The sequence below is a fragment of the Danio aesculapii genome, chromosome 2 (genome assembly GCF_903798145.1).
Source record: "Danio aesculapii chromosome 2, fDanAes4.1, whole genome shotgun sequence".
Classification (NCBI taxonomy): Eukaryota; Metazoa; Chordata; class Actinopteri; order Cypriniformes; family Danionidae; genus Danio; species Danio aesculapii.
In genome coordinates this window covers 21,326,181-21,349,440 of record NC_079436.1, presented here as the reverse complement: position 1 = coordinate 21,349,440, position 23,260 = coordinate 21,326,181, and the positions used below count along the sequence as shown (strand labels likewise).

At 35.5% G+C, this 23,260-nt stretch overlaps 1 protein-coding gene across 2 annotated transcripts in view; it reads left to right on the top strand.

Moving 5' to 3' along the window:
- plcd1b (phospholipase C, delta 1b) overlaps positions 1–21,012 on the top strand; it is a 51,828-nt gene extending 30,816 nt beyond the window's left edge. For both annotated transcript variants that reach the window (XM_056474646.1, XM_056474639.1), the window contains exons 9-15: positions 3,286–3,435; positions 4,155–4,305; positions 7,978–8,094; positions 8,221–8,399; positions 15,471–15,603; positions 15,690–15,839; positions 20,340–21,012. In XM_056474646.1, the coding sequence (XP_056330621.1) occupies positions 3,286–3,435; positions 4,155–4,305; positions 7,978–8,094; positions 8,221–8,399; positions 15,471–15,603; positions 15,690–15,839; positions 20,340–20,431 (972 nt within the window). In that variant the 3' untranslated portion in view covers positions 20,432–21,012. The remainder of the gene's footprint in view (positions 1–3,285; positions 3,436–4,154; positions 4,306–7,977; positions 8,095–8,220; positions 8,400–15,470; positions 15,604–15,689; positions 15,840–20,339) is intronic.
- Positions 21,013–23,260: the final 2,248 nt, after the last annotated feature.

The following is a 23,260-nucleotide window of genomic DNA, read 5'->3' as shown; positions in this document are numbered from 1 at the left end:
ATTGAGCCATGCCAATTGAATATTTAATTAAAATATTAGACGGAAAAAGATCAAACTGTTTATTGTAATCCATTAGACGTGGATTTAGACATGACACCCAGTTTGAGTTTTCCAGCCTGTCTGAACAGGAGATGCTTTCAGGAGGGAATTCAGTGTGGCATGTGTGGAATTCCTGCAGCTGCTTTCTATTTGAATTCTTTGCTGCATCTCAAACTCTCCTTATCTCAGTTATTTACAAATGTCAGCCCCTCAGGAGCACAGACACCTGCAGCACATCACTTAAGCTCACACACACCGCACAAATACAAAAAATGGAAACAGAAAAAGCAGGATTTTGTAGTATTGTTGGTTTGGTGGTGATCTGCTTTTAAAGATGGGCTTTTTGGACTGGATTGCTGTGGTGGCTGATGCTTGTCCTGCAGGTGAATGACTGATTATCATAGCTTATATGTCATTGTTTTCCATGGCCTCCAGTCAAGGTGTGGCTCAGTCGGGTCACTGTCACTGGCAACAATAGAAGAACTGCTGTTCACTTGGGTATCATTTACTCCAAACCCTTCTTAAAACTACAGTGACTTGTTTAATGAATGGTAAAATCAGCACATCATGGTTTAAGCATATTTTTTTCTGTCAATAGTCACAGGTTTACAACATTTTTCAAAATATCTTCTTTAGAGTTCAACAGAAAAAAGAAACTCATTAAGGTTTGAAACGCATAGAGGAGGAGTAAATGATGGCAGAATTTTTGGTAGGGTGCTACATACGTGTGCTGAACAGCTTTCTGAAATATTTCATTACATTTTTTTCTCAGTCTCTTATGCTACAAAGAGTTCCTGAAATTTGGAAGAAATCTGTTATTGTTCCTATAGCCAAAACTAAGTTTCCCCAGGAGTTAAATGATTTCAGACCAGTTGCCCTTACTTCATTAATTATGAAGTGTTTCGAGAGAATTATTAAAGCTGAGATTTTATTGCAGTCAAAGGACAAATTTGATCCATTGCAGTTTACATTTAGACAGAGTAGGGGAGCTGAAGATGCTAACCTTTACACACTGTTAAATTACCTGTTTAATCACCTGGAAAAGCCTATAAGACCCATGCCAGATTGGTGTTTATTGATTTCTCTTCTGCTTTTAAAACTATGAAGCCACATTTGTTGGTTGAGAAATTAAGTTCTCTTTTTAACTTGGATTTTAATATTTGTGGATGGATTCTGGATTTTTTAGTAGGACGTCAGCAGTGTGTCAGAGTCAATGGTGCTCTTTCTAACTTTCAGTATTGTTCCACTGGGTCCCCTCAAGGTTGTTGCCTCTCACCTCTTCTGTTCATCATGTATACTAATGATTGCCGGAGTATGTACGGCAACTGTCATATCATAAAATATGCTGATGATTTGGTGATTGTGAGTCTCCACGATCAGGATTTGGGGCACGGTCCTGTCGTGGAAGAATTTAGTTCCTGGTGCGATTAGATTTTCTCTCCAGTTGAATGTAAATAAAACAAAAGACATGGTGATAGATTACAGGAAGGCTTCTCCTACCCCCAGCATAACAAATACTAAAGGCTTGGACATTGAAACTGTGGACACACATAAATATTTTGCGGTTGTTATTGACAATATGCTGACATTTCAACCTAACACTCAGGCTGTCTATAAAAAAGTCCAACAAAGACTGTTTTTTTTCTGAGGAAACTGAGATCGTTTCAGGTTTGCACCTCTATGATGACATTTGTTTCATAAACAATTTATTGAATCTGTTTTATCATTTTGCATTGTAGCTTGGTACGGTAATCTGAGTGTGTCAAACAAGAACAGGTTGAGTAGTCTGGTGAAGGTGGCAGGCAAGATCATTGGTTTTAACCAAACTGGTCCAACAGTAATTAACCCTAGCACCATACTGGTGTTTTAAAGAGAGCTCAGGGTATCCTATGCACCCCGGATCACCCGTTGTACTCTATGTTTTAGCTGTTGCCATAAGGATGTCATTTTAGAGTTCCTATTTGCAGGACAAATAGAGTCAGAAATTCTTTTATAATGGTGGCCATTAAATCATTAAATGAGTCCAGGTGGGAGGGAGATGCACCTTCAATATGATGTATTGGATGTGGTGGGGTAATATTTTATTAATGTGTACATGGAAATTCGCCTGTGTTACGGCACCTTGCTGCAATTTTAGTTTCCCTAAATGGGATAATAAAGTTGAGTCTGAGTCAGAATTTGTGGATGAACTACCCCTTTAAATCCTCCTCATAACCCTGAAACCAGCAGTGCTTATAATACTTTATAATACTTTATAATTTTAAAATGATTTTTAGTTTTTGGTTGAACTATCCCTTTAAAGAAGAAAAGAATAATAATAAGTAAATTAGAGTAAAAAAAGAATAAATGTAAACGTGAACCAAAAGCAGAATCTGTAGTCTCTTAATTAAGAGTTTCCAATAAATTAAAGTTGTGACGTATTTTCCTATCTGAGATATATCCGAGTAAAACAGCTTCTCAAACCAGAGCAAAATGTTTTTGATCTGATTTGATTGAATAATTTATTATTGTGGTTTGCTATTGGTGGATCTCCTGTGAATCCCACCTCAGTCTAGTAAACGCATTATAAGAGATGTTGTTGCAAAAAAGAGGGAGAGTTATATTGATATACAGTTAAAGTCAGAATTATTATCCCCTGAATTATTTGCCCCCGTTTATTTTTCCCCCAATTTCTGTTTAACAGAGAGAAGATTTTTCCAACATATTTCTAAACATAATAGTTTTCATAAGTCTTTTCTAATAACTGATTTATTTAATCTTTGTCATTATGACAGTAAATAAAATTTGACTAGATATTTTTCAAGCAACTTCTATACAGCTTAAAGTGACATTTAAAGGCTTAACTAGGTTAGTTAGGTTATTTAGGCAGGTTAGGGTAATTAGGCAAGTTATTGTATAACAATGGTTTGTTCTGTAGACTATTGAACAAAAATATATAGTTTAAAGGGGCTAATAATTTTGACCTTAAAATGTTTTTAAAAAAAATTAAAAACTGCTTTTATTCTAGCCGAAATAAAACAAATAAGACTTTCTCCAGAAGAAAAAAATATTATCAGACATACTGTGAAAATTTCCTTGCTCTGTTAAACATCTTTTGGGAAATATTTAAAAAAGGAAAAAAAATTCAAAGGGGGGATAATAATTGTGACTTCAATTGTATATAAAAACAAGTGCATGGAGACATCATTTGTGATTTAAACTATGCAATTTTCAGTTGTGATTTTATAGTGATCGTGTTTCATTTAGGAACTCAAAGGCCGGTTCATTGTCAAAGGGAAGAGACTTGACAAACTGGAAAACGCATTTTCTGATGAGTCCAAGATGGCAGATGAAGAAAGTGTGTCAGAGGAAGAAGACGATGAAGGTGACGAAGAAAACAACGAAAAGAAGTCTGGCGTAAGCTGATTTATCTGCTCCTTTTATTACACACACCTGAGAAAGCACAGCTTTAATAATAAATGCTGTCCATTACTTTTACTAACTTAATTATGTATCGTTTTACATTCAAAAACTATAAATATTTTATATTAATATTATTAAAATAGATATTAATAATATAATTAATTTATTTGTATATATTTTAGATTTTTTTTATACCCTAAATATATAGTAAGAACATGTAATTAATTCATTAATATTCCTCAGTAGTTAAATGAATAGGGCTGCACGGTGGCGGAGTGGGTACCACGTTTGCCTCACAACAAGAAGGTCGCTGGTTCGAGCCTCGGCTCAGTTGGCGTTTCTGTGTGGAGTTTGCATGTTCTCCCCGGGTGCTCCAGTTTCCCCCACAGTCTAAAGACATGTGGTATAGGTGAATTGAATAAGCTAAATTGTCCGTATGCATGTGTGTGAATGAGTGTGTATGGATGTTTCCCAGTGATGGGTTGCAGCTGGAAGGGCATCCGCAGCATATGTAATACATATGGTGGATAAGTTGGCGGTTCATTCCGCTGTGGTGAACCCAGATTTCTAAAGGGACTAAGGCGAAAAGAAATGAGTGTAACGGACACTGTAACAATATTATTATTACAATTTTAAGTGCTAATTGTTTTACTTTATTTATAATTTTAATTTATCTGTATTTGTTTTTATATTTGTAATTACATATTCTCAAGTCGCTGAAGCTGGCGAAGGAGCTTTCTGACATTGTGATCTACTGCAAGAGTGTGCCCTTCCATGGGTTCGAGGATTCCCGGGAAAAGCAGTCTTTTTATGAGATGGCCTCCTTCAAAGAGGGGAAAGCTGTGAAACTAGCGGAGGAGTCAGGTGTGATGCTAAACACAACACTAGATGTAAATATCATGAGGACTGTTTGTGCAGAATTATTAACAAAACACACATCCACATATGATGACGATGATGTGCTCTGCTTGAGGGAAACACCTGACACCGCTTTGAATATGTAAATAAGCTGGTGACTCACCATTTAAAGAGCCATTCAGGGGTTTTCTCATGTGAAATTGGGTGGTTCAAAGAGTTATCATTTATTAAAGAGCCCCTACTATACATTAAAAAAGGTCATATTTTAGTTTTAAGGGTCTCTAACAACAGGCTAATATGCAAGCAAGGTCAAAAAACACTTTCATTGTCTTATTATATGCATTTATTTTTACCTAATTATTCCAGCGACTCCCATATGATTCATTCAGCGATTCATTTGTTCCCAAACCCCTCCTTAGCAAGCAGCTAATCTTCGCTGATTGGACCGATGACAGCCTGTTTCGATTGGTCGACAGTGTTCAGCATGAGACAGAGTGAAATGCCCAGCATGGCTTATCAACAATATTAAAGTAGTCCGAGTGCATAGTGTATGTGTGAGCATACCTGCCAACACTCCTGTTTTTCCCGAAAAACTCCTGTAATTTCAACCACGTGGCATTAGACGCGATATGAGAATATAAAGAGTTAACCAGATACAGTACAAGCGGTTACAAGTTACAAAACACAATTAAATACGTAATTTGCAAGCTAGAGAAAACAAGGGGCAACCATTTTAATCGCACTTACTTACACTTGTGAAATGGAGGAAAAAACTGATCCATGATCCACTGATCCATGTACTGATAAAGTTCCTGTCAAGGTCTGACAAAGTCCCTTACATCAATAGTCTTTTCTGATCCTTCCTTTAACAAATGGCTGACGAATCCCCTGTTGTAAGCGTGTAGATTCCAGGGAACACAGCACAGGGTCGATAATGCTGAGGTATTTTTTGCAAAAATAAACCTCAACCACTTACTTTTCAGTTTTATTTTTGGGTAGAGAAAATAACACAAACTTTCCCCTCATGCTTCCAATATAATCCAGCTGAGCACAGCGTCTTCATGACTTGATTCAACCGGGGCCTACTATAATGTTTGTGGGCGGGGCCGCAGGTTTAAATTTTTCAGGGCTTGCGCGCACAAACATTGGGCGGGGCTTAAGTTTCGTATCCACATCACGCCGAAACGGCTAAAGACTTGTTATCAAGACGATTCATTTGAAGCACTATGAGTGGACTCTTTTATAAATGAATCAATAGTTTTAAACACTGTGTACTTTCAGATTTAAGCCTTAGCTAGATATTTCACTTCACTTAGAGCTGTGTTACACACTACATGGAAGGTCATTTTCAAAAACCCATAATAGGGGCTCTTTAATCAAATAGTTTGTAATCAAAATGTTTGGTAAGACTTTATTTTGATGGTCCCTATTGCATATTTGGATGCATTGCAACTCCATGCGGATTACTTCTCATTTGAGTATTAGTAGACTGCTTGTATATCTGTTGATACTGCTCCTCCAACAGACATTTTACTGACTTTATTTATTTCAAATTGCTTTTTATTAGATTTTCTACATGGAATATGAATTATAGCATTCATTTTATAATTATCCTTCCATGTTGTTGCTAACACTACCCCAAATAAACACTCCCCTCCTTCTACAGCCTATAACTTCCCATTGAAATAACTAAATAAACATAATCAATAAGTAAAAAAAGAAGAAATATGTGTTCATATATTGTTGCTCAGCTTAAGAATCGAGAGAGTTAGCCTGCAGATCATCTAAAAACGGGTAATACACTAGGGTGGGAAAATTATACCCATTGGAAAATTTGAATTATTGGAAATTTGAATATTGAATTACGATATTGGAAAATTTGAAGCATATAGCATTTTTTTTATTTTTACAATTTCTATATTAAGATATGAATACAATTTTACCAGATGACTTAAGATCGATTGGGATGATTCTGCAGTGGGAGTGCATCTCCATAAAATCTAATAAACAATCTATAAACTTTTTGGGATCTCCTGAAACATTTTCATTGTGGTCTGTGCTATTTGCAGTGCCTTTCTGTATTTGTGTGTGTTGTGAGTGGTTTCACACATAATAATCTATAAATACAATCAAGAAAAAGACACAATTGAAATCAAGTGTTTTATCATTTCCAGAGTCTAAAGGTATTCAAGTAGAATAACTGAATAATAAAAATATAAATGATTCAATAAAATTAATCGTAGTTAAGGTCACAAGCGGTAAAGTTTCTTATAGCTCAATGTTTTTAAAATCACTAAACAATCACAGGTATCAAAAACACATGCAAATGATGAACTATAATACAAACTGAACATTGCGCATCCTGCGATGTGACTATTGCGAATGATCACATTGCGATATCGATGCTGAAACGATATATTGTGCAGCCCTTGTCAAAGGTCTTTGAAGAACCAGTAAGTGATAGTCTATTTTTTTACAATTTAATTTGAGTAAACACTTGCATCCATACATCAAAAAAGGAGAGACAGGTTTCTACTTTAAAAGGATGTGACGTCTTGCTAGTAAAGTAGTAAAAGCTTTAGCCTTTCAGACCATTACTAAAAGGTTAGCATCTACTGTCAACCCCAAAAAAATGATCAGAAGTGGATTTGTATCCAGACCTACCTTGAACACATCTTTTAAACTTTTAAAAATATTTTAGTCCTATAATCAAATCATTTAAGACATTCCCACAACATGTGGATGAGAAAAGTTATGTATACTTTTTAAAATGATTAATTCACGTAAAATTTTGTAACTCGCATAGAAGGTAAATGTAGTGGAAAACCTGATGATTAAAGCAAGGACACATTACACTGATCAACAGAACAAGTCAGTTCTTTTAAATATCAATTTCTCCTGTATCCTGTAAACACTTAGTTAATGCACTGTAAATTAACAAGAACTAGCAATAAACAAATGAATGTATTTTCAATAAATATTAAGCGTTTTCGTTAAATGTTAAGAAAGATGAATAAATACAGCAATGCACTGTTTATTGTGTTAGTAAATACATTAATATTAAATAATATAAGCTTATTGTAAAGTGTTCACAGTCCTTAATGGCATCAAACTGCATCATTTTTTATGGACCCTTTCACAAGACATTTATAATGCTTTTAGTGGTCATTAGCATCTCAATTGCTCGAGAATTGTAATGTGTGTGTATACTTATAATGCAATATGTTGTATTATATCACCTTTGCATCAACTTCCAAAAAAAAAAAAAAAGAATTATCACTTATTTATTCAGGGTGTTTGAAATGCTTCGTCTATGTGCAAGACAGTACATTTGACATTGTTTTCACTTCTGGCTGCCATTGACATTATTTTAAATGCCCTAAAAAACATTATTGTGGATTTTTGTTTTATTATTTGATCAAAAGCAGAATACAAAAAAATAATAATAATTAGTGGTTCTCTTCCTTTCACTGCTTTCTTAAGTTCACCCAACTATAACGACATCCACTGCTGAGATACCCATAAATGTAAAAAAGGGTTGATAATTTTGCAGAAAGCATATCTAGTTGTGAACAACACTAACTGTGGAATGCATTTGTGTAGATGACATTAAATCCACAGCTAATTAAACCTCTAAGAAGTGTGTTCCCACAATAATCATTCTGTATTTTTTCATAGCAACTGAATATATCCGTCACAACACTGACAAGCTCAGCAGGATTTACCCAGGAGGAATGAGGACAGACTCATCCAACTATAACCCTGTGCCCATGTGGAATGCAGGCTGTCAGATAGGTAAAGTAAACACAAATCTCTGATGCACTCCATACTTCACTGAGAAACAAGAACACATCTAAGCAGATGATGCAGATATTTCATCAGCGCCTGATTGTAATGATGCTTGGGTTTTTTTCTCTCCAGTGGCTCTGAACTTCCAGACGCCGTGTTTAGAGATGGATCTGAACCAGGGACTCTTTTATCAAAATGGACGGAGCGGTTACATCCTAAAACCTTCTTACCTGCGAGAGAGGGACAGTGAGTTTGACCCTATCACTCTCACCAAGGGCCCGTGGCTGAAGACAAAGACTCTTCATTTGATGGTAAAGTGCATGCGCTTCTTTATAGCATATCATATTATAGCGCATCTTGTTTTGTTCATCAACAGCAAATTAGCATGTTTAGCATTATGTCATGAAAGACCAGGAATAAAACAAAAATCTTAATTGTTTCTTTTACAATTTAGGGCCATAAAAAGCTTCTGAACTTTGATATAAAATCAGTAATAGAAATGTCTGCCATGTGTTGATTTTAACTGAAAATATCTGTTCTTTGTTCAATTTTTTTAAAACATTTGGCTTAAACCCTGCTCACACTGAGATTTCAGCCACGATTCTGTCATCGGAGTCAAATTGGGAAATCCTAAAAGATTCCTAAAGTCCTAGGCTAAAATCTGTGACCGTTGGTTTGACATGTTCACTGACAGCCGCTTCATGCCCGTTGCGATCAGATTTTTTTCTGATGAAGTTCTGGCGGTGTCAGAAGATTTCAGACACAGTCCTGCTGTGTGAAAACAGCTGTGTGTCAATCCAAGAACCAATAGAAGAGCAGAATCTGATGACGCAATCCATGCGACAGTTCAAATGACCACGGGGAAATGTCCAAACAGTTTTTTATCTTCCTGATTTTATTATTGAGACACGCCGTGTGCAGAATTACCGCTACAGATTGTTTACGTTGGCTGTGAGGAATCATTTCAGAATACAGGATAGTAAAAGTGTCACAAATGGATGACGTCAAACTCCAGGGGAGGTTTCTTCCATGTTTGGCACGTCTCTTTATCGTTCAGTCTGACATTGACTGCTTAGCTCTTACAGTGTGTCATGGGAGCCATATTCGGGCAGTCTGACATGCTGCGATCATTTAGAGTTATTAAGAAAATCACACAGTGTGAGCCGGCCTTAAAAAAAACATGATTTTTACTACAACAAAAAAAAGACTTATTTGGTATGGCTCTACATTAAATGTTGTACTTTTATTAAAGGGCCATGAAACCCCCCACTTTCGGTTCAAGTCTACCTCAGAGTTTTTTCAAAAAATGCTTCATTATGGGCGTGGAGCTCTGCCAGCAGAGGCAGGAGTGGGCGTGGCCAGCAGAGCAGGGGAGAAAGAGGGGAGTGAACAACTGTTATTGTCAGTTGCCTCACAAAATGAAACCGTGAGGAGACGCATGATTTATAGTTTATAAAGTTAAAATGCAATGAAATAAACAGTAATTTAATGCCCTGCTACATTTGTTATTTGTATTTTCATATACACATAACCACAGTTTATATCATTATAAAGATAATAGTGTTTATATAAACACTATAAATGAGGACTTCTCCCTCAATTCCCGGGTCTGAATGCAGACTCAGTGCAGCAGGTGTCTTGCCCTGCCTGTTTTAACCATTAGCCCTGCTGGTGAACTGGAGGATTTAGGCGAGCACGGCGTTGTGTCTAAATGTGAATGAACTCCACTGATAAAAGATAAAGTCTGCTATTCTCCAATTCTCGTTCTGCTCTGCTGACAAAAAATGCTTGCTGCACAGCCACGGCTTTGCTGTATCGGCCCTGACAGCATCGCGGAGAAAAACATGCAACAAACCCTGTGGATCGTGGAAGCAAACACATACAACCCTTCATGAACGGCTAAATACTGTGTGCCGTGGGTCCGTGGATGCAGTCTCACCCAGTCATCAACATAGGGTCTTATGGCTTGGCACTGGCAGGTCTGTCTTGTCTCCAGAAAGCATGCGCAGTCATGAATAATTAAGAAGCAGGCTCTTCTCATAGGATAAGAAAACCCTGCTATGAATAATAATGAGAAATGACACGTCATCACTCCACTTCATCACTGATTTTGATCCCACCCCAAAAGTCATTTTAAACCCGGAAGATAAAATGAGCTGACAAAAGCTCAGAATTATACAGTTTTCCCCACAATTAAAGCTAACAGGTTCTAACATTGTCTTAAGTGATGCTCAACACACACAAATCTGTTAAAATCTCAAAAAAAGTACTCAAGGGTTTCTTGAACCTTTAATATCCCAACAGCATTGCTTTATTGCAGGTAAAATGAATGACCAACAAATGTAAATCTTTTGGAAGTAATATTTTCATACTTTTCTTTTTTTTATTATTTTGAGTTTTCAAAAGAAAATACATATAAAACTTACATATTCTCTCATACAGAAAGAGACTTACAGATCTTGTATATGCTTTGTATTTTCTTCTCTATAAACAGTAAAACATGGGGAGCTACAAATCCTTTAAAAGTTTTCATTTAAAGAAGAAAAGATACTTATTTAGACATAGTTTTACATTAAAGTTACAATTCAAGAAAAATTCGGCATATTGGTGAAAAATACTCCATTAACTCCAAAATAGAAAGAAAGTATTCCGTCTGTGTTCTTAATGAAAGCGATAGTTTTTCCATGACATATATAGTGTGCACTGTATCAATCCATTCTTCAACTGTAGGTGACTCTAATTTTAACCATTTTTTGTAATTACTTTTTTAGTAGCTGCCAGAAGAATAAATTACAGTTTCTTGTCTTTATTAATCCATCCATCTAAATTTACATTATCTAAATATAAAGATTCACAAGTAAAGGCAATCTCTACTTCAAAATTGGCATCTAGATGTATTTTAATCTCCTTCCAGTATGGGGTTAATTTCTGACAATCCCAAAACACATGACAGTGATTAGCTACTTTTTCCCCACACATTCTCCAGCAGCTAGTACCCTTTCCTCTATGTATTTTCTGTGATGGTGTGATGAAAAACCTTAAAACATTCTTCCAACAGAATTCTCTCCACATGGCTGAGCTGGTACTTTCCATTGGGTTGAACCAATATTCCCCCAATCTTCATCTGAGATATTCAGATTTCCTTCCATTTTCTATTTATCTCTAACATATAGTGTATTGTTCGGTACAGATTTGCGAAATCCCTTATATAATTACGAACTGATCTTATTACATGATTGGGCCTTGCCCACTGATAAAAACACTTATTCCTGTCTCTGCAACTTTTAATATTTCTGGTTTAATATTACATTCAACATAATGTCTTACTTGAAGGTATCTATAAAAGTCACTTTGATTAAACCCATATTTCTCCTAATAATAATTCAAACGTTTGAATTGTACCCTCGCAAAAAAGGTGTAGTAATTGGAAATTCCTAACTTGGTCCATGTTTGAAATCTATCATCTATTTGGTTGGGTATGAAATCAGTATCGTAGGCACACCATCTTAATATTCTTGATGCATCTTGCAAACCACATATTTTCTTTGTTTGCTGCCAGATTTTAAATGGTAGATTAATCCATGGGTTTGCTTCTTTATTGATTTTAATTCTTAGTTTACTATCTGCAATTAGGGCCGATAATGGGGATTCCTCCATCATCCCTTTCTCTATTTCAATCCATTTTGCTGAATAGGTGGGACTACTCCAGCAGACTAGTGGCCTTAATTGAGCCGCAAAATAATATTGTTGCAGGAATGGGAGACCTAGTCCACCTTTTTCTTTGCTTAATTGCAGTGTTTTAAATCTTGCTCTGGGTTTTTTCCCCTGCCATAAAAATCTAGATATTAATTTATTCCATTCGCTAAATTGTTGATTTGATATTTCTACTGGAAGAGTTTGAAATGGATACAATAATTTTGGTAGAATGACCATTCGCACTGAATCTACTTTTGAGCTTAGACTGTAGAGGGGAATAAGATTCCAGCGTAATAAATCAGGCTTAAATTTTTTGTTCAGGGGACCATAATTTAAACCATATATCTTTGACTGATCTGCAGATAAATTCACTCCCAGATATTGAATTGATTCAGTATCCCATTTTAAGTTATATTTCTCTTTAAGTTGTCTTGGTGGTTTATAGTTCTATGTTAATACTTGAGTTTTTGTAACATTAAGTTTGTAACCAGATATGGCCTCATATCTTTCAAGAAAGTTAAATAGTATTGGAAGTGACTTAGAAGGTTCACACATATATATCAATATATCGTCAGCAAAGAGGGCTAGTTTATGCTCTCCAGATCCCATATCTATACCTTTAATTGCGTAATTTTGCATAATCCATTGGCTTAAAGGTTCAATAAATAAGGCAAAGAGAAGGGGTAAAATCGGGCACCCCTGTCTCGTACCCCGCTCTAATTTAAAAGAACCAGATAAGTCCCTGTTAATATTGATCCTTGCCTGAGGCATATCATATAATGTTTTAATTATTTCAATAAAATTATTGTGAAGTCCAAATTTTGCTAATACCTTACATAGAAAACTCCAACCACCGAGTCAAAGGCTTTCTCAGCACCTAAACTCAACATGGCAGCTTCTACTTTGTGGTTTGAAATGAAGTTAAGAATGTGTAGAGTTCTTCTGATGTAATCTGCTGCTTGCCTTTGACAAATAAAGCCTGTCTGATCCAAATTAATAATTTCTGGAAGAATTTTTTTCTAATCTCCGTGCTAAAATAGAAGTGAAAAGTTTATAGTCAACATTTAACACACTAATTGGCCGATAATTACCACAATCCATTCTATCTTTACCATCCTTCGGAATAACTGATATAATAGCTTCTCTCCATGAGGGTAAGATTTAATTATTTTGTATTACCCAATTAAAAGCCTTTAATAAAATTAGAGCCAAGTGCTCAAACATGGATTTGTAGCATTCTGCGGGATAACCGTCAGCTCCTGGCGATTTACTTGCCTATTTTATGGCTGCTTTTAACTCCTCCATGGTAACTTCTGCTAATAGGGATTTATTTTGTTGCTCTGACACTGTAGATAGGTCTAATGTGGCTAGAAAAGAATTTATCTGCACATCATAATTATTATTAGGTTGTGAATATAAAGCTTTTATACAAATGTTCAAAACTCTGCTGTATTTGCTCTAGTTTACTATGTATCTCCCCTGTTTGAGGGTTTCTAATTTTATTGATGGTTCTATCAGCTTGTTGTTTTCTTAGTCTGTATGCTTGCAGTTTTAATGATTTCCCCCATGCTTCATAATGTCTCTGTTTTAAGAACAAAAGTTTATTTTGTAGTTCTTTACAATATATTTCATCAATGTCCTTAATTGTTTTTTTAAGATCTTGTTTCACCTTCTGGTTCATTGTAGTCCTATGTTTTTTTTATTTATTTTATTTATTTTTCTGCTTTCTCAGTTTTTTCAAATTAGATGTAATGGCTATATTTTTCCCTCTTACAACTACTTCAGTGCATCCCAGAGTATTGATGGTGTCACCTCCTCATTATCAATCATCTCCAAGTATGATTAGAATCAGAATCAGTTTTATTGCCAAGTGTGCTTCACACACACAAGGAATTTGTTTTGGCTACAGAAGCTTCCAGTGTACATAAAGTGACAAGTGACAACACAAAATACATATGAAAAAATAAAATAATAATGATAAAAAATTATGTTTTTAATCATGTTTTTTAAATTTTGCCTAATTTGTGAATTATTTAATATATCTGTATTCATTCTCCAAACTGTTGACCTTTTGTTTCTTACTCAGACCCACTGACAAATAAACAGGACTATGATCTGAGATATCTATTGTACCCAAATCACATTTTTCAATTAGATGCAGATCTTTTTTGAGAGTAAAAAAGTAATTATTCTAGAGTATGTTGTGCAGGGATGAGAATAATGTGTATAATCCTGTACCCTAGGATTTAATTCTCTCCATTCATCTATAAGTCCTATCTCTTTTAACAGGCAATTCACCTTTTTGGTTAGTGGCTTTAAGTCTTTAGTGTTTCTGGAGCAGTCCAACTTTGGATTTAAATGTATGTTAAAGTCACCTCCGCATATTAGAATTCCTTGGACTTTAGTAACAATTAAGTTGAATACTTTAGGATAAAAATTCCACTCCGAACCAGGGGGAGCATAGACATTCAAAAAACGTATCAAATTTCCTTCTAGTTTTCCTATTATCAATACAAATCTTCCTTCCTTGTCTTTTATGTCTGATATATGTTCATAATTCAACAGTTTAGATACAAGTATGACTACTCCTCTTTTACGTAGATTTGTAAGATGCAAAGTATACCTCTTTATAACCCATTTTGTTTAGTTTAGAGTGTTCTGTATCATTTAAATGTGTTTCCTGTAGAAACACTACTTCTGCTCATCCTTTTTAAGTTTTGACAAAATTTTCCCTCTTTTAACTGGACTGAGTACACCATTAACGTTAAATGAAGCAATCTTCATATTTTACAGTAAACTTGAAAACTAATATTAAAAGTATCTTAATACATATCGTCCCTTGAACAAAATAAACCGAAACAAAACTATATTAACCTTAAGAACTCCATTAAGTGTACTTCCATACCTGAGGTCATTACTATGACTACACTCGAGCCATCACTTGAAGGCTCCAAGGGAAAACCCCCCTTTATAATTCTATAGAAGGGGCCCTTGTGGAAGGCAGAAAAGCGAGTAAACATTAAAGCTACCCATAGAACATGTCCCGACAGCTTAAAATTAGACTCTTATAGGCTGGGTTTTTGAAACGAGATGTAGACGTTGCACCTCCTGTTCTCTCAGTCTGGTGAAGTGTGATACTTCTCTGCGATAGTTTCACATCCTGACTATAAAGTACAGTCCAGCGTTAATGTTATGATCGCACGTGGATTACGATGGCCGGGCGCTCGCATTTCTTCGGAAAGGCTGTAGTTTTTCCTTGAATGTGGGTCCTGATATTTTAATCAGTTTCCTTCTTAAAGGGATAGTTCGCCCAAGAATGAAAATTTACACACCATTCACTTGTTCCAAACCAGTTTGAAAAAAAAGACAAAGAAAACTGGTAGCCATTGACATCCATAGTAGAAATCAAATCACTACAGGTGTACATGGCTACTGGTTTCCAACATTCTTCTAAAGTTCTTCATTTGTGTTCAACAGAAGAAAGAAACTCAGAAACAGGTTTGGAACAAGTGGAGGATGAGTAAATGACAGTTTTTAAGTGTATTAGGGAACTATAAGTCTTCAATTCAGCCTCTTAACTTTTTTCATGTGAGAATAGTGACATTTACATTAAATTGTGATTTTTCAGGCCGTCTAGAATTACTGGATTAGTTTTCTTGAATGTTTTATGTGTGTTTTGTGTCAAGGTGATCACAGCCCAGCAGTTGCCCAAAGTGAGCAAGAGAGAGTCCGCCATTGTCGACCCCATTGTGAAGGTGCAGGTGTACGGTGTGCCTGCTGATACAACAACTATACAAACATCCTACATTAAGAACAATGGTAATAAAAAAACACTGAACTCTCACTCTGGACTATTCTGAAAATCGGTATGTTTTTTTTCCTGATCGTTCGTCTTTCCTGTGTAGGTTTTAACCCCATGTGGAATGAAAACTTCGAGCTGGAGGTGTGTGTGCCAGATCTGGCCCTGGTGCGTTTCTTGATTGAGGACTACGACATCACATCGAACAACGAGTTCATCGGCCAGTACACGCTGCCCTTCAACAGCTTGAAGAACGGTCAGTGCACTTCTGTCCTGTAAGAGAGTGAGGTGTTAAAAGGATAGTTCACTCACAAATTAAAATTCGGACATTTACTGGCACTCCACTTGCTCAACCTCTTTTGTGTTCAACAGAAAAGAGGTTATGTTGAAGGATTCTGGAAACGGTAGCCTTTTACTTCCATTAGGGCTCAACGACATTGCAAAAGAAAATCACAATATCATGTTTCATATCATTCGGTATCCATAAGTATTGAATATTTTTAAACAATACATTTTTAATAGTCAAAATCAAAAATATTTAAACAAAATATCGGTGCTCTTTACAACAAAATAAACAACTGTTAAAGAGACTCTTAGGGCTCTATTTTAATGATCTAGGCGCAAAGTCTAAAGCTCAGGGTGCAAAAGCATTAAGGGCATGTCTGAATCCACTTTTGCTGTGTTAAGGATGGAAAAATACGCTGTAATAACGCTGTGCTTATTCTCTTAATGAGTTATGGGTGTGTTTTGAGAATAAACCAATCAGACTCTCATCTCCCATTCCCTTTAAGACTCAGTTGTGTCGCGCCATGGCGCATTTGCTATTTACATGGCGGACTTTGTAAGTGGGAAAATCTGAACGCTTCACTAGCGAGAAAACAGTTAAACAAAGCATCTGCAGCGCGAGGATAAAGAATGAGTCTCCTCCATTTGGCTTTTCCTTTCACTTTCTCTCTTTCGTGGATAAGGAAATGTGTTGTACGCACAGACATCGATTAGCCTGCATAATTTATTTCATTTGTTAAGCACAATAATTTTGTTTCAAAACTATTTCTAAATTCAGTTCTAATTTCCAAAAACGAATAAATGAACAATAATAACGAAGTGTGGTCAAAAAACGGAGTTATATCCTAAAACACATGCTATGCAACATATGGTGCAAAACCTGAGAGGTGGACAAATCTAAGCTTGTTTTTAATAAAACAAATATGAATATGCATTTAATAAATAATACTGCTAATAATAACATTATACCAAAGCAAATTGTCATAAATTAACTAAAAAAAAGCCCCCTGAGATGAAGGCATGAAGGCAGTGGTTTTTATATTTATGTAGAAAGTAATATTTAAAAAAATATTATAATCTCTTAATTCTTTTTCATTTGTAAAGATATTTGCATATTGCTGTACATCCTGAGGTGCACAATTAATGCGCTCTGTGCTGGACTTTAGACCTGCTTTCAGCTGGTGTATTGCACAGTTTATTTTAGTTCCTCAAAATAGCAACGCGCCAACAATGCGCCTTAACACACCTCTTTTCTAGACCGAAACACCCATGAGTCCACAAAGTGCTATTTAAATAACGTGGCGGAAAACGGGAAAATTGCTGTTTCGTTGGTCTGAAAATAGCAACACGACGTGGAAACACGTCTTGCGCCTTTTTGCGCCGGGTGTATGATAGGGCCCTTAAACTTGATAAATAAAATGTGACAATGTGTGCAATGGCAAAGGTAGATCAACATCTGCAATGTGTGAATAATAATGATACAGTAAACCTCAAACTCTGTCAACAAAACAAATTATGGTGATCAAATCTGAGCTTTCAAGTAAAGGAACCAGCCATCCTTATTCAAATACATACTGCAACGTTGCAACATGTGAAGTTGAATGACTATATTACCGCCATGCTAAAAACTCTTTCAGAAGGGGAGCTAGTGGCTGGGATGCACAAGAAAAGAAACCAAAAAGCCACTCTGTAAATGAAAGATGTAAGGATATCGCCAATCTCTTCACTGCACTGTTATTCTGACCTGAAGTGACAAGTGGGAGCACGTGGATTCCTTCCCCATTTTCTATGGTGTCTCTCGTAACTAGGTGACCATCAAGTGTTTTGTCAGAGGATTACAAATCGACAAACCATTGCTGCAGCTCTGATGCAAGTTTATGTAGAAAAGTAAAAAGCACTGCAGTGTTTGGATGCTCTGTGATTGTCTCTGGTAATTAGTCTGCCGTTATTACTGGAATGTGTATAATCCTTACAAAGTGTGAAGCAGATTGGTTAGTTCTATTTGCATGAATCGCGGTGCACTCCCAGCATTTAGAAAAGTTCAGATGTTTTTTTTAACTAGGTGTAACTTACACCCTAAGCTTATTGGCATTTCTTCCAAGGTGTTTTTAATAAAACTATAGCCTTCATACTGAAACTTCATACCAAACATTTTTTTATTGTTCTTGTCAATGGTGTCCGGTCAATAAATACTGATATCGATTTTATCGCCCAGCCCGAACATTCATTTTAGAAAAAAAATAAAATAACAGAAGTGAATGGCTACTGGTTTGCAACATTCTTCTAAATATCTTATATGTTCAACAGAAGAAAATTGATGTGTTCTGACTGACACATATCACCCTTTAAAAGGCACTTTGAAGTAAAAACATTCATAGCTTCCATAATGAATTGTGGTTAACATGTACAGTTGAAGCCAGAATTATTAAACAATTTTTTCCCAAATGATGTTTAACAGCAAAGAATTTCACAGTATTTCCTATAATGTTTGATCTTCTGGATGGTCTTATTTTTTTTTATTTTAGCTACAATCAAAGCCGTTTTTAATTAATATACATGTATATAATTTATATATATATATCTTTTTTTAAGAAAACTGAGGAGGATGTAGAAGATATCAATAAAGATGTTTATTCAGCATAGCAGTCTCAAATACAGAATGAACCCTGAACCTTCTTAAACGTATTCCTTTTATACAGTTTTAGTTTACTGCATCTAAATGTTAATGAAGTTGCTGCTTGGATGTTGACGCTGCTGTTCCCTCCATCTCTCTGTTAATGTAGTTTCAGCACCCCTTGTCTGAGATGGTTCTCTGTACCACATACCCATCCCCATTCTACAGTTGTTACCATTTGCTCAAGATGTAGTCACCTCAAACAATGCAGATACAACAAACCGTTGACTTCTCTTTTCTATCAGAGTTCAGCCCTTTTTTCGGAAATGAGCATCAACACACCATTTAGAGTGGAAGTTGGCTCGAGGCAGGCTTCATTTCTTTCACATTCTAAGGTCAATTCCTTAGTGCCCCCCACCAGTGACTAAATACAGCCACATCGCACTGCTACTCATGTGATATTGCGTTTATACAACAGTTCGACTCCATAATTGTGTATATTAAAAAAGAAAATCAAACACAGAGTCTAAAAATCCTTTTGTATGAGGAACTACTTTTTCTTCCGCCATTCATTCACATCTGCAGCTGACGTCAGAACAGCAGAAACCATTGCCACTTTAAAGCTAGTATTTGAAGGATTCTCTAGCGTAATGTCTGAAGTGATGACAACAGGTCATTTTTGCTCACATTTTAAGATTATAAAGCTAAACAGCATGAAATGTCATCAGTCTACAGAGATTTCCCAGTATTTCTGTTGCAATCGAGAGATCACAATAATTAACTCCGAAAAAGCCAAAGCAAAGCAAACACTTCCAGATTTGTGATAAAGAAAAATGCTAAACACATGCGGCCATTTCTTCTTTCTTTCTTTTGCAGTAACAAAAACAAAAGATTCATTAGAAACAAACAGATGGCCAACCAAAAAGTAACTCCGGGTTATAGAAAGAGTGGCCAACACAAAATACATACATTCCTAATAGGAGAGTCCCATTTCACACTCAGTACACTACAATTACTATGGTATAAATACCGCAGTGCAACACAAAAGAGAGAGATCGACTGAGAATGTCACTCACCAGTTTAATAATGATTTGATCAGCTGTAGTTTGAAATTACGCTGGGTTTTTCTCCTCTAAGGGCTTATTATGTGGTCTCTGTCATCATCTTGTGGATTAATAATGTCAACCATCTTTGGTTTGCTCAAAGACAGGCTAATAGCTGCCAACGTGCTGTCTCTCCAAAATTATAAATGTTTAAAATAGGCACTATCCTTATAAATAAACTGCATAGTTGCAATATAAACAACTAATAAAGCCTCAAAAGAACATTATGTTGTCCAACAGCTGCAATATTTGTTAGACTGTAGTGAGTTTATTGATCTGCTGTCACTATATGTGGGCGGAGTAATACACAAGGGTGAGGAGGCTGTAGGAGTGGGGTTATTGCAGAATATCGCACAGCTATCAGCCAATCAGATTTGAGAACCAGACAGAACTGTTGTATAAACACAAATACACACGTCTGAGTTTATAATAGGCTTTTTTACTCCAACTATAATTTGTAAAAACTGAAAATTGTCAAGCCCTCTCACTCAAGTTACAGACGACATTTTCTTACAAATTAAAAACAACAAGATTGTCATTCAGATTACTTTTTTAATACAATTTTAAAAGTGTTTGTTTTTTTTAGATGTTTATATTAATGTTTAAATGACACAAAGCCAATATTTTAACTCATGACTTGTCTGTTAACAAAAAAATGCTTAAACAAAGCTGTTTAAACTTCGCTTTACAGCAAGAGTTGTTTTGATCGCAGTGAGTGGCTTGTTAAGAGTGTGTTTGTGTTTGTTCTCCTCAGGATATCGTCACATGCCTCTGCTCACTCAGGACGGAAACCTGCTTTCCTCGGCCAGGCTGTTCGTTCACATCATGGTTACGGATACAGAATAACACACACATACACACACAGCTTCTCTTCTGTATCCGAGATCATCGAAAAACATCTGCTCTGCAAAAAACCTATGAGGTAGCTTGAGGGATTTTAATAGGCTAACGTAAAGTTCATACTACAACTATTTTGAAGTTGTTAAATGATGGTCTCACATTTAATATTCACTTTTTTTATATTTGTAAAATATGATACATTTTAGTATGCTCATTTACATATTTCGTATTTAGTATTTAGTATTCCATAGTGGCAAAGATGCATTCAGGGCATTAATTGTCAGTGTGTTCACTTTTAATCTTAGTCAAACAGCAGTTGTTGTTGTTGTTGTTGGTGTTTTTTAATAGATATACCAGTTTTAGCAGAGGAACAATTGTATAGAGTAGACTAACAAATACACAGGAGCACTTCTTTAGTTTTGAAACCTGCATTCGTTTTTATCTTTGTCTTTTAAGTAGTTGCATACTATTGTTTGTTGTATTAAATGTGGTTCTCCATACTGTCCCATAACATCAGCCATTCTGATGAACACATTGCCAACTGTATACATCTCTATAAAACAGAAATAAAGATAAATTATTCAAAACCAGTTTTCAGCTTCATCCAGAGAAAAAGAGATTGGAGAAATGCTCATTTTTCCCAAGTCTCCACTTCACTCCACTTTTTTAAAATTATTTTTATCATTCTTTAAGGGATAGTTTACCCAAAATATGTAAATGTCCTCTCTGATGGTTCTAAACTCTAATGAATTTCTTTAATCTGTTGAACACAGAGGAATATATACTGTAGAAAGGCATTGACATTCATAACAGGAACAAAAATATGATGGAAGTTAATGGCTGTTTTTTCCTCCTCGTTCTTCAAAACATCTTTGTGTTCAGTAGAAGAAGGTTTGGAACAAGTTGAGGGTGAATAAATCGTGACCGAGTTTTCTTTTTTCAGGAGTGCATAGCTACTTCAAATCTCTGGTGCAAATCTGATGGTGAAAGAAGGTATCCATTAGAAACATTTGAAAGGGAGAAACTATGTATGCAAGCTGTTCTAGTGTAGATATCAAGTGTTCAAAACTGAGGAAGCACATTATGAAGATCACAGACTTCCTATTTAAGAATAGGAGTTGTTGAGCATTTATTTAATAAAATTATTAATTAATAAAATTAATTGTATAAGTGCTTATCTTCTGAAGTTTAGCTGTCAAACCAGATTTAGAAGATGGAATTTAAATTCATGGTTAAACGGAGCATTTTTATATTGTGAGCAGTGTTAAGTTACTTTTAAAAAGTAATTGATTACAAATGACTGATTACTATTCGAATATTGTAATCTGATTACATTACTATTTATTAGATTTAATAAGTAATCAGAGTAAAATATACCTATTAAAATACTAAATATACTGCAGCTCTTTCAGTAATTTAATATTCACTGAAAAACATTACAATGGGTTGATCACAGCAGCTTGACATATTCAAAAGAGCTGAAGAGAAAGAGAGCTCACCCAAAACTTACAATTCTCTCATTCACTTGTTCCAAACCGGTTTGTCTTTTTTTTTTTTTTTTTAACTCAAAAGAAGGACATCAAGAAAACTGGATACCTTCAGGGGTATCGCTAGACCCTATTTACTGGGGAACGAGCCCCAGTAAATGCTTTGAGATACTTTTTACTTTATATGCAAGTGTATTTTTTTAAGAGCGGTAATCCCAAAATTAAGACGTTATTCTCTATGTGCAACCGAACCAACGCTGGTGAAAGCAGTGTAGTTTAATCAAAAAGCAAACTGAGCATAGGCACAGAAAAAAAACATGCCACCATAGACGTCATTTTCAGCCATGAGTCGGGTCTAAAACAACACGCATATAATTCTACAATCTCATAATGTAATAATCTTAATATATCTTAAAATACATATAATAAATCTTATAAAATATCTTCTTTTTGTATTCTATAGAATTTTATTCTAATAAAATTAATGTTCTTGCAAAAGAATGTTAAAAAAAAACGTTTCTAGCATCACTCCAGTTTTTGAGATTGTTTTCCAGTTACATTTAGGATAAATTTTTATTATTTATTTAAAATAATAATTGTATAATAACAATAATACTTTTTATATATATAATTTTTTTTTATAGGGGGAAAGGGGGAAGCTGTGCCCCAGTAGAGCTTTATGTCTAGCAACGCCCCTGGATACCTGTAACCACTGACATCCATAGTATGAAAAAGCAGTGTTTGGGTGTTCTGTGTTTGTCTGAGGTAAATATTCTACCAAAATGTGTATATTCCTTACAAAGTATAAAGCTGATCAGACAGTTCTTGTCACGTGACAGGCGTTTTTCAACTATGCGCCTGGGAAATGCGATCGCGCGCAATATTTGATATGTATATGCGCGATATGTGAACGGCCCCATAAGCTGCTACGCTTCTCTTCACATTCAGAAGATCCCTTCACTCCCGATCCTGCACAAAAATCCAATTTAGCCTGTTTAGGCTAAAGGTGTCCTCTTTGGTGATGAGTGTTGTCTTAATGCTTTCTGTTCAAGTTTGAACAAGTTGCTGGTCGAGTTCAAAACAGTCGAACGTTCTATAGAGACTGGACATAGACTGACTTTCACAACAATATTTTTGTTTTCTAACCTAATGAAACACACCAGAATTAACTCATCAGAACATAAGATGAGACTCCAAAACCTGAAGTTAATGGCTCGGATAAGGAAGCCATCCAAAATAAGTACCGTTGGTGTGCCTCCATGAACAGGGTTGGGATAGGAAACACTGGTTTTGAGCGAATTAAATGCACAGTATCATTTTTTGCACTAGAGGGTGTGTATTCACAACA